The 12,724-nt window shown below is 35.2% G+C and overlaps 1 protein-coding gene across 3 annotated transcripts in view; it reads right to left on the bottom strand.

Annotated features, from left to right (window-relative positions):
• Window positions 1–12,724, bottom strand: part of HIF1A (hypoxia inducible factor 1 subunit alpha) — a 44,986-nt gene that overhangs the window by 15,050 nt on the left and 17,212 nt on the right. Inside the window, exons 1-6 of one of the 3 annotated variants that reach the window (XM_027554267.1) lie at window positions 11,431–11,504; window positions 8,673–8,863; window positions 8,159–8,304; window positions 7,987–8,071; window positions 3,189–3,301; window positions 2,150–2,352 (exon numbers count right to left, since the gene is read on the bottom strand). In XM_027554267.1, coding sequence (XP_027410068.1) covers window positions 2,150–2,352; window positions 3,189–3,301; window positions 7,987–8,071; window positions 8,159–8,304; window positions 8,673–8,721 — 596 coding nt within the window. In that variant the 5' untranslated portion in view covers window positions 8,722–8,863; window positions 11,431–11,504. Of the gene's footprint in view, window positions 1–2,149; window positions 2,353–3,188; window positions 3,302–7,986; window positions 8,072–8,158; window positions 8,305–8,672; window positions 8,864–10,182; window positions 10,242–11,430; window positions 11,505–12,724 lie in introns of those variants that run through there. The other 2 variants (XM_027554265.1, XM_027554266.1) reach the window with 2 other exon arrangements.

The following is a 12,724-nucleotide window of genomic DNA, read 5'->3' as shown; positions in this document are numbered from 1 at the left end:
GGAGGAGCCTGGTAGGCTGTAGTCCATGGGGTCGCTAAGAGTCGGACACGACTGAGTGACTTCACTTTGACTTTTCACTTTCTTGCTTTGGAGAAGGAAATGGCAATCCACTCCAGTGTTTTTGCCTGGAGAATTCCAGGTACGGGGGAGCCTGGTGGGCTGCCATCTATGGGGTCACACAGAGTCGGACACAACTAAAGTGACTTAGCTCAGCTTAGGATAGGGCTTAAAATCAATTTTCTTGTATAATGTTCAATTTTAAGATAATACAAATACATGTATTATACTGTGACAAACTGATGCTCAAAGAAAAGTAGAAATGTGTCTAAGATCATCTGGATATAGGCAGCAAAGTCAGCATTTAGTAGTCTAGTTACAAAACCTATGCCTTCAGCCACTATGTTACAGTTTTACAGTAAAAAATGGGACAAGCAAGCAAATAATTACAAAACAGAAAAAAGGCTATGACAGACCACATATAAGGAACAGTGGCTTTTTTAAGTTTGTGTTTGGAGTTAAGAAAACTATCACTGTACTAAGACAACAAAATAGCATGTGGAGTTCTCTGGAAGTAGGACATTAAGGGCCACATCAGAAGGGTCTTCCCACCCTCCTGATTAATTTGGGGAAATCAGGAACGTCCTTGGCAGTCCAATGGTAAAGAACTCACCATCCAAAGCAGGGACACGGGTTTGATCCCTGGTCACATCCCACATGCCACAGGGCAACTAAGCCTACATACACGAGAAGGCCGTGCACCTCAACAAAGGCCTAGCAGTCAAAAATAAAAGTCTCCTCAAAAAAAAAAAGAACAAATTGGGGGGAGAAGTCAGCAGGGGCCAGATCATAAACATCTTTCCTTGCCACGCTAAGAAGTTTAGATTTATTAAACAGGTCTATTTTTCTTTCAGCTTTTCAAAACGCATGTCTTCTTTTGATAAATAAAAATCTCCTACCCTTCTAATATTTTTTATAAACAAAAGTTTGTGTGTGAAGATGAAGGGAAGCAATGAGGCATTTTCACAAGACGTGATCTGATTTCCACATTAGGAAGTTCACTTCTTGGAAACCAGGATGAGATTAAAAGGGCACAAATCTGTTGGCAGAGATGCAGTTAGGAGACTTAAATGGCAACAGTTCAAGCCAAAGGTAATAATGAGCTGAAGAACTCAATGGCAGGAAAGCAAGAGTGGAAGGAGGGAATGGAGGAGACATACATAGTAAATCTATTAAGATTTTGAAACAGAATGTAGATCAGTGAGCAAAAGAAAAGTTAAGGATGACTTTCCAATTTTTGCTGGAGTTATATGTCTACACTGGTATATTAATCATGACAGGTATTGTAAGAGGAAAAACTGTTTCTGAAGTTGTTTTGGGATAGGAGTGGTTCAGTCAGATATGGAAATATTTAGTTTATAATACAGAAGAATATGTATCTAGATAAAAATATCAAATTGGCAATTAAGTAGAAATAGTTATGGATAGAAATCTGCAAAACAGCACCATCAGCAAGGATAAAGCTGCTCAGGAAAAATATGTAGGATGAGGAGATGACCAAAGGCTTTCCTTTCTAGTCCACAACCAGAAGTAATCCTTCCTCAAATTATGTATTGTATGTCTCTGAAATATATTTATTTTTTTCTTTAAATAAATTAGAACACCTAAAGGAAAAAAAACCTCATCTTAATAATCACTGGATAGCACCTGCTAGAGTAAGTATGCATGGTACACAGTAAATATTCAATAAATGTGGTTTAATTAATCTATAAAGTTAATCTTACAAAATTCTAGGATGTATGATTGTATTCAACTTAAGTGGAAGGAAGCCTACACACCACAACTAGAGAACTAGATTTATTAAAGAGGTCTATTTTTCTTCCAGCTTTCAGTCTTCACTATAGTCAACAGTTAAAACAATTTTGTGGACTAATTAAAAATTTCAAGTTATATTTTCACTTACCTTTCATTACAAAATTCTAGGATGTATGATTGTATTCAACTTAAGTGGAAGGAAGCCTACACACCACAACTAGAGAACTAGATTTATTAAAGAGGTCTATTTTTCTTCCAGCTTTCAGTCTTCACTATAGTCAACAGTTAAAACAATTTTGTGGACTAATTAAAAATTTCAAGTTATATTTTCACTTACCTTTCATCACAATAAGAAAATTTCATATCCAGACTGTGACGACTGAGAAAAGTCTTGCTGTCTAAAGGAATTTCAATATTTGATGGATGAGGAATGGGTTCACAAATCAGCACCAAGCACGTCATCGGTGGTTTCTTATACCCACACTGAGATTGGTTACTGTTGGTATCGTATACATGAATATGGCCTGTGCAGTGAAGTACCTGAGTATGAAGAAAAACAAAGCAGTTTTTTAAAAAAACTTATGCTAGTAAAAAACAAAACGCAGAGACAGTTGAGTCTGACATGGCAAGTAAGCTTTGATAAAATTTACTATCATTAGTAGATCACTATATTTTTGAAAATCAGTGTTTTTCTCTACACTACCACCCTAAGATTAGTCTTTGAAAAAATTTCCCTTCACACAACTCTGAGCTTGTTTTTCATTTATCTGGCCACTATACCTGTTTGATGGTTATTTCTTGCTCTGATGACGATGTTTCAAAACTGAGCAAAGAAATGATACAACAATAAATAAAATATTAATGTGTATCAAGATTCAAACACTGGGTAGTTGGCAAAGCCAAATGTGCACATAACTTAAGTTCATGCCTCTTAACTGATGAATTACTAAACTTTTTTGGATATCAAATCTATAAACACAAAGGAACAATAAGTTTTCCCTCACAGTTCTAATGCTGTCTTAATACTAGTAATGTCAAGATGCATTCGGAGAAGGCAATGGCAACCCACTCCAGTACTTTTGTTTGGAAAATCCCATGGACGGAGGAGCCTGGTGGGCTGCAGTCCATGGGGTCGCGAAGAGTCGGACACAACTAAGCGACTTCACTTTCACTTTTCACTTTCATGCACTGGAGAAGGAAATGGCAACCCACTCCAGTGTTCTTGCCTGGAGAATTCCAGGGACAGAGGAGCCTGGTGGGCTGCCGTCTATGGGGTCGCACAGAGTCGGACACGACTGAAGCGACTTAGCAGCAGCAGCAAGATGCGTTAATTTATCTAGAAATCAGCTGCATTCACAGATCATTTTTATACTTACTTTCCATGTTGCAGATTTTATGTTCATAGTTCTCCCCCGGCTAGTTAGGGTACACTTCATTCTGAGAAAAAAGCTCCGCTGTGTATTTTGCTCTTTACCCTTTTTCACAAGGCCTTATGAAAACATGAAATAAAATTTAAAAACATAATTAATTACACAAATTTGTTACAGCAGAAGTAGCACAGTGCCCAGTACTTAGGTGCTATTCAATGGAAAGTCTCAATATGAGAACAACGCTTCACACCTGCTTTGCTCACCCCAATACAGCCAAGGGGTTTCATGCACTTGTAGTAAGTAGCGGGTTCACAATAGCAGTGATTCCCCGAGATGGTGAGATGAGAATAACACTTAATCATTGCACATTCAAGCCATTCGAGTTGGCCAGATTACAAAGAAATATAAACACGGTATGAATTTGCTCCCTAACTGTGTTATCAGTGCATAAAGCACACCCCCGTCCCCAAAAAAAGAACTTAAGCAAACTCCTCCAAACTTTTACTAGATGTGTTAGCTCAATTTATAACATTCTGTATATTTATAGAACTTTTAAAATATAAAATTTCTTTTTAATACCAAATAACATTTTTATATATCTGATTTTTCTAAAATCTTCCTGTAAAGCAAGGAGGAAATTATCTCTACTTTGTTACTAGGGGGAAAAAAAACCTATTAAATGACTTTTCAAAGCAAAGTTAGAATTAAACAACCTGAAGTGTATTTACTCCCATTCTAAGCCTCAATAACTAATAAAATGAGATTACACTCAACTAACAAAGAGCAACTTGATTTCTTCTCTTCATTGATCAGTCTGATTCAAGCCAAGTACTTCATTCAAATATTTATTATTCAGGATCTGGACTGGATATTTCAGGCAATATAAAGATGAACAAGACACAATGCCTGTCCTGAAGAAGTTAAAAATTGAGTAGATGTAGTGACGTCAGTGACAATAACACAATGTAAAGTAAATGCTCAAGACTTACAAGAACACTTTATAAAAGTACAAAGAGAGATCAGGAGATAACTTTAAGTTAAGGGGAAATCAAAAAGTCCTTCTCAGAAAAAGAGACATTAGAATTTCAGTAAGTAGAGATGAGTAACAACATTTGGGCAGAAGGAAGAGCGAAAAATATAGAGGTGAGAAAAAACATCACACATTTGGGGAACAGTGTGCATAATTCAGTTTGACTCTAATATAAAGTATATACAGAAGAGTAATCAAAGTTAGAAGGGATGGTTAAGGCTATAACTAGAGAGGGCCATGGGTGCCACAATTAGATCAGTCTTAAATATACAAATGCAGCTTCCCCAAAATTTTGAGTTGGGAAGCAAAATAGCAACCTAAGGAACATTAATATAGCAGCAATATATGTGTGTTAGAATATAATGATGGTAACGAGGGGCTGAGCAGCAGGCAGTAGAAGTGAAAAAAAGGCTGACAAAAGACAAATGAAGAGGTAGAATCTATAAAAACTTGGAAGATTAATGGAAATAAGGGAAAAGAGAACTTAAAAAAAAAGATCTGGAGATTTTAAGGCTAATATATTGAAAGAGTCAAGTCAAAAAGAAAACATTTAAATTTAGGCTTGCATAGCTAGAAATACTGGACTCTGGAGAAAGAAGAGTTCTAGTTCATACTCAGAATTATGGAACATAGGCAAGTTGGGACAGTCTTGGTGCTGATACAAGTGATTCAGGTTTACTTAAATAGGACTGAATTTGCCCTCCCTAGAAGCAATTGAAAGTAAATGTTAAAAAGATGCGACAAGAACAATAATGGCCTTGGTGATGGTATAGGAGTGTGTGTAGGGGACGGGTTGGGGCGGGGGGGAGAGGGGCAGGGAAAGGGTCCTTGTGGTAGCAGCAGAGATCCACATGTAAAGTCTCTGAGGTATTTTCAGTCCTTCATAATCTAAACTTGAATTAGACTGCCCAATGGAAACCTAAAGCATTTCAACTGGGACATGAAGATAAATTTAACACTAAGGTAAGTGAAAACTACTAGCATTTTCTTAATAAAAAAATTTTTAAACAACTAAGTTTTCAGCTCTATAAAAATAAATACTTTACAATAATTTAATGAACTCTAAATTCTATTTAGAATTTAAATGAAATAGGACTATGCTGTATAAGCATACCATAGGCTCTTAGTGTATCATTAAAATGTCCTGTACTGTAGCAGCCCTACTTTGCTAAAGGTGAAAGTCTGCATTTTTGTTTCCCAACAAAATATCAGAAATTCACTAACCACCATTAGGAATTATTTTTTTAAGTTCATAATTAAATCACAAATCTATTACAATAAGAGTAGTACATGTGCTTTAACAAAAGCATTTGGTTAAAAACATACATCTAAGCTCTAATAAGTATACTAGATCTGATTTAGAATAATGCATTAGCATCATCACCAAACCAAAATAAGACTTCCAAATATCTATGCATTTATAGTCTAGAACAAGGGAAGCAATAAACTGCCAATACAAACGTCAAAGTATAAACACTAGAAGTTATATACTAAACTCATCAACAATCCACTTAAGTCCTTGCTCAGAGTATATTTACTCCTCCTTTACACAAAATTCTAAAAAGTATGCATTTGCTTTCCCAAGTTCACAGTAAACACACAACATGAAATTAAAAGAAGAGGGCTCCAAGGTAAGAAATGGCAGTAGGAATGTATTGAGAGTTGGTGAACACGGAAAGAGCTCTAAAGTACTAAGGAGTATGGACTTGAACCACTCTACCTTAGTTTAACGCTCACTGTAGTAACCAAATAATCTTTGGCAAGTTACTCAGTAACTCTGTAACTCAGTTTCCTCTGTAGAATAGAAATTGTAACTTCATAGGGTTTTTAAAGGAGTAAAAGCACAAAAAAATGCAGAAAACAGTGTCCTGGCACAGATAATCTCTAAATAAAAGTTAACTTTTAGTAGAAATGAGATGAGCTTTAAAACAAAAACCATAAAAAATGACTGACAATAATCAATGAGGTTTAATGTAGAAACAAACAAACATATACTTAAATGGGAGACCTACAAAGAACAACTGCAGAGCACAGTGACAAATTTTCAGTGTGGTAACTTTGAGTCGTGAAAGAAAGATCAAATTATGATCCATATACTCTGCTTAAGGCACAGTTATGAAAAGACTTTATTTGCTAAGATTTGTAATGCACAAAGTACTTTTTTCCCAAATCTTGGAACATTTGATTATTTTTAACAATTCATTCCTAAAAGTTAAAGGTCCTAGTAGGTCTTTTTTACAGAGATGGGAATACCAGATCATCTTACCTGTCTCCTGAGAAACCTGTATGCAGATCAAGAAGCAAGTTAGAACCTTACATGGAAGAACTGACTGGTTCAAAATTGGGAAAGGAATACCTCAAGGCTGTATATTGTCACCCTATTTATTTAACTTATATGCAGAGTACATTATGTGAAATGCCAGGCTTGATGAATCATAAACTGGAATCAAGATTGCTGGGAGAAATACCAACAACCTCAGATATGTAGATGATACCACTCTAATGGCAGAAAGTAAAGAAGAACTAAAGAGACTCTTGATGAGGGTGAAGAGGAAAACAAAAAGGCTGGCTTAAAAACTCAACATTCTAAAAATTAAGATCATGGCATCCAGGCCCATCACTTCATGGCAAATAGAAGGGGAAAAGGTGGAAACAGTGACTGATTTTCTCTTCTTGGACTGCAAAATCACTGTGGACAATAACTGCAGCCATGAAATTAGAAGATGCCTGTTTCTTGGAAGGAAAGCTATGACAAACCTAGACAGCATATTAAAAAGCAAAGACATCACTTTGTCGACCAAAGTCCATATAGTCAAAGCTATGGTTTCTCCAGTAGTCATGTAAAGATGTGAGAGTTGGACCATAAAGAAGGCTGAGTGTTGAAGAATTGATGCTTTTGAACTGTGGTGCTGGAGAAGATTCTTGAGAGTCTCTTGGACAGCAAGGAGGTCAAGCCAGTCAATCCTAAAGGAAATCGACCCTGAATATTCACTGGAAGAACTAATGCTGAAGCTCCAATACTTTAGCCACCCGATGCGAGGAGCATACTCATTGGAAAAGACTGTGATGTTGGAAACGATAGAAGGCAGGAGGAGAAGGGGACAACAGAGAAAGAGATGGTTGGATGGCATCACTGACTCAATGGACACGAGTTGGAGCAAACTCAGGGAGATAGTGAAAGACAATCTGGAGTGCTGCAATCCATGGGGTCACAAACAGTTGGACACGACTTAGCAACTCAACAACAACAACAAAAAATGCAAGGGCATCCGTAATATAATACTTTGTAACTGAACTATATAGTCTTCAATTATTATGAACAATCTAAGGGGTCAAATAAGCAGTTATGTTTTAAAATTTGGTTAACTTTTTCTTGGGCATTCGGAAGCTTGAACCCAAACTGGCACCTTAACTTTAATATTAAACTATGTAAAATCCTATTATTTGTATGACTGACTTCCTTGCCTTAATGTTAATATTAAATTAACTTACTTGGTCCTGATTTTTATTTATTTTTCCATTTTATTTTATCAAGTCTTATATCTCTATAATTATTTACAGAATTAGATGGGCTTTTTTCAAAACGTAGGTATTTTTATGAAATTCCTAAAAAATAGAATAACAGATATAACAAAGAACAGAGTAACATTTTATTAAACATGAAATGAAGTTTTGCCTTAGGTTAGTACAATAGCAAAATTTTAAGATTAGTGATAGTATCCAATTAAGTAAAATCACCTGTCACAATAAATCAAACAAAAAACTTCTTCTCACCATTTCTGTGTGTAAGCATTTCTCTCATTTCCTCGTGGTCACATGGATGAGTAAAATCAAACACACTGTGTCCAGTTAGTTCAAACTGTAAAAATAAACACATTTAAAAAATTAGACCTGTAACACAATCATAAACACATACAGAACAGCTCTTAATATGTGGGCATTTTACCTGAGTTAATCCCATGTATTTGTTCACATTATCAGAAATGTAAATCATGTCACCATCATCTGTGAGAACCATAACAAAACCATCCAAGGCTTTCAAATAAAAGCAATTCATCTGTGCCTTCATTTCATCTTCAATATCCAAATCACCTAAAAAAGGCACAAGAAGAAAAAATGGTTAAAATTTTATACTTAAATGATAGGAACAGAGACTAAATTTAGATTTGCCAGCTGCTTTTAATGATTATTTAAAGTAATGAAGCAAGACAAACCACTGAAAAGAGAAGAGTCATGTCATTAAAAGTAAGATAAATATAGGTAGGTAGGTAAGTATGGCAAGAGTAAAAGAGGGGGAGGGAGGCCAATATCTTAACATTCCTGACTGAAGCTTTAAAAGCAGGTAATAAAAAGGATATCATGTTAAAGAAGTGAGAGTATGACCACCTTCTAAAAGTAATTTCCAATTTACTTTTGATTTCTAATTTTTAGACCTATCGTGTCCTTGTAAAACAACTCACCAGCATCCAGAAGTTTCCTCACACGCAAATAGCTGATGGTGAGCCTCATAACAGAAGCCTTATCAAGATGCGAGCTTACATTATGGGGGAGTGGCAACTGATGAGCAAGCTCATAAAAAACTTCAGACTCTTTACTTCGACGAGATCTGGCTGCATCTCTAGACTTCTCTTTTCGACGTTCAGAACTTATCCTATTTAACCAAAAAGGAGCAGGAGAGGAAAAAAAGACAAATTAAAACGTCAGTTTGCCTTTGCTTGAATAAAATTCATTTTACATTTTTCTTACCACGAAAAGATTAGAAGATGCCACGTAACTGTATAAAGATTTATTCTACTACATAAATGTATTTTTCAAGACAGCTATACAATTTTTTGGATTACTATAGACAAAAGGAACTCTCACAAGAAGTCCAAGATAAAGCTCTTCATCTCTCCAAACCAAGTGTTTCCTCCCTGGCACATCAAATTGGACTGGATGTTTTTGATTTGGTCAAAACCTTACAAGTAGCCTGTATATCTAAAGCTGTACTTTCACAGCCATTCACAAGTAGTCTTAGAGCTTTCTTACTCTCTCCCCTACCACACGAGCAATACAGACTATAAGCTCTAGGAATTTACATTAGCATCTATAATCAGCTACTGTTTTCAGGTTGCTTACTCCCTTAGCAGTCCCTTATCTTTTCTGACACAAAAGGTACCAAATAAATGCAGGGGTATGGGAAAAAAAAAAGATGTGGCACAATACTAAAAATTTAAGAGAACAGGCCAAGAAAGATTACTGGTGAAGATGCATGCATGTGTGCTCAGTCGTGTCCGACTCTTTGTGACCCCATGGACTGTAGCCCACCAGGCTCCTCTGACCATGGGATTTTTCCAGGCAAGAATATTGGAGTGAGTTGCCATTTCCTTCTCCATGGGATCTTCCCGACCCAGGAATCAAACTTGAGTCTCCTGCATTGGCAGGTGGATTCTGTACCACTGAGCCACCTGGGAAACCCAAGAAAATTACTGAGGGTGTCAATATAATTATGTATCTTTAGGCAACTCTTCCAAGAATAAAACCAGTTAGAAAGATTTTCGTAAGTCATCCAAGCAGAACCATCTTTCTTTGCATCACTGTAGCATTATCTATTCCTCCTGACCCAGCTGAAGGTAGACAAGGCTAACCTGGTTCTGGCCTTAGCTGCTTCTTTAGTAGCTATTGTTTATTAATACCTACTACATGTCAAATATTATCCTGTACTACTTCTCTCAAAACAATCTGTAAATAGATTAAATATTATCCCTATTTTATATATTAGGAATCTGGGATTCATTAGGTTAAAAATAGCCATGCTGTAGCACACAGGATTTGAATGTAGGTGTTTTCTTATTTACTTTTCTGCTCTTCCACAAGGCTTTATCTTCTTAATGCAAAATGTGGCTTCTACCTCAAATAGCTGCTCTCCTATGACCCTCAACCTAATCCAATTAAGTCAATTATTTATTAAATGTTGAAAATAACCATTACCATTTACTAAGCACTGAGCAGTATGTTAAGGATCTTCCCAGCATTATTTCAGTTAATCTTCCTTATATTCTACGAACTAAGTACATAATTGCTTCCAGGTAAATCTCTTCGCCCTCCAGCAATCTGCAAAGCTACAAAGATTCAATCACAGAAGTAACATGCCCAAAAACAAGCAAGGTCCTCCTCAGAGTATGCTCCTGTTAAGCTGTATAATAAAAAGCGAAATTCTAGCATCTGCCTTGTGACAACAGTGGTGATAGTTTTAGCACTTGCTCAAGTTTGTGTGCTCATCTGACTTTTACACGTTCATAAGGCATGTGAATATTTGCTATTATTAGTAAGTGAACTTTGATAGAAAAAGTTCAATTCAAGCATCTAGATCAATTTAACTTGAGTATCTAGAGATTTAAGGTGAGCTATTAAAAAATATTACTACTTATAACTTGGTATTTGTGAATCAGGATTATCTCAATGCTGTAGAATTTTTTTAAAAAAACACAAAAATATATTACATGCTTAGGCTAACATGAAAATCTGACAATGTCCTCAGTCTAAAACTTCATTTTTTTATTTGCATTCACTGTTCTCATTGACTTTAAGTAGATGTTTTAAATGTACAATAATAAAAGTTTAACATCTCAGATACTGCTTCTCTCACTTCTTTACACTTATGGATTGGCAGGTAAGAGGCAGAAATGGCAGTGGGAAACAGATTCCTATCTGGTTCAAGTAAAATCAACAACAACAACAAAAGAGTGATAATCAATGATCTTATGATAAACATGGATATTGGTTCAAATGCCATATTTAGTCCAGGTAATCAGAATTTTACCAGAAACTTCCATCAGATTTACTAAGCCCTCTTTCATTTAATTACTCAACCAAATCTAAGCTACCAACAAATTACTGCCCAACTGAAATACTTGGTGAAAAACAAATCCTTATATTACATATTATATGCTTTTAAAGGGCATCTGATCAAGCTAACCATCATGATGCATTATCTCCATACTTTTAGAAATATTTGTATTGTTCAGAACTTTGAAGATAATGATTGTCCAAGATATGGCAACTAAGTTTATAAGACAAATCCATTACAAATGACAGTTTGGAAAAAACATTTAAAGGACAACGTATAAGCTAGTGAAGACTGTGAGAACAGGAATTTGAGCATTAGCCAAGTTTTTAGAAAAAAAAAAAAATAAGCCTTATCAAAAAAGTAATATGATACCTCAAGAGTTGACAAACCTAAGTTAGATGAAGAAGGTGATGAAAATCAGTATATCTTCTATTCATAATCAATCTAGACATAAAGCAATCAGGAGACCTGTAATAAAGATTTAATGAAGAAATTTATCTGGTGTTTTTCACATGTGACTATAGGAGCTCTTAAAACATTTCTCAGGTTAAAACTAAAACTTCCAAAACTCTTAATAAAGTTTCAGCATCTGAACTGCCCAGTTTCTTGTCTACTCACAGGAAGGCTCTTTTTATCAGGTCATACCTCATAGAATTATAGTACTTCTGGTAGAACATGGAGTCTAGGTTCCACAAAGGAGAATCCTGTACTATTTACTTACTTATTCTTAGATGGCACAATACAACTTTTGTAGACCAGAACAGGCAGATTTTTAGCATGCAAATAAGGGCACCGTTTTTCTCTAAATTATAAATTCCATCTATGTTGTTTTTATTAAGTACAGATCAAGTAAAGTTCTGCCATTAATATGTCTGCATAAGGTGCCATTCATAATCTGATAGTCATGCTAGAAATCAGTCAAGAGTACAGTAAAAATTCGGTCTTTTGAATAGTTTGCTTGCCCATTTCCATGACCATTTTAGAATCAATGTTTGAGTAAACCAGCAATACAGCTCAATCTTTGTGATACTCTAGTTTTCACATACTTATTATTTCATTATTTCATTATTATTTAACATACAGTACTGGACAAAAAGCTTACAGTTATACCTTCATATGATTTTGTATAGGAAATACATTTATAGCTACAGTCTTATTCAGTTTCTTGTGTACAGAGTTCATGAATAAGCAGTAGCCATTTTACAGAGAATGACAATTATTCTTCGGATTAGTAAGAATAAAAAATAATTGCATATGTTCATTCATCTGTATTGTCTACTAATTGCACAAGAAAGGCCTGTTGGCATTCCTAATTGTAAATGACTTTAAGAACTGAAGTTAGATCATAATCATTCAAAATGTTAACAGATGATCAGACATTTCTAATAAAGTTAATGTATAAATTTCTTAAAAATCAACTCTATTATTTGCTGCTTTAAATATTCTTTCTGACCTTGAAGGTACAAGTTGTTGTTTTGCACTTCTTGTGTAAGTATTTATATAAGATAGACATTCTGAAGTGAAATTCCATGATCTAAAGGATGTGGCATTTAAATTATCCTTTCCAAAACAGTCTGTTTCCATTTTTTTGTCTCTGCCAAACCACGAATGTGTGCATTTATTTGCCCATGTTTTCTGGGCATATTATTTCTGCGCATAATATATCAATATTATGGATCTTTT

The sequence above is a fragment of the Bos indicus x Bos taurus genome, chromosome 10 (assembly GCF_003369695.1).
Source record: "Bos indicus x Bos taurus breed Angus x Brahman F1 hybrid chromosome 10, Bos_hybrid_MaternalHap_v2.0, whole genome shotgun sequence".
NCBI lineage: Eukaryota > Metazoa > Chordata > Mammalia > Artiodactyla > Bovidae > Bos > Bos indicus x Bos taurus.
This window is presented reverse-complemented; position numbering and strand designations above follow the sequence as displayed.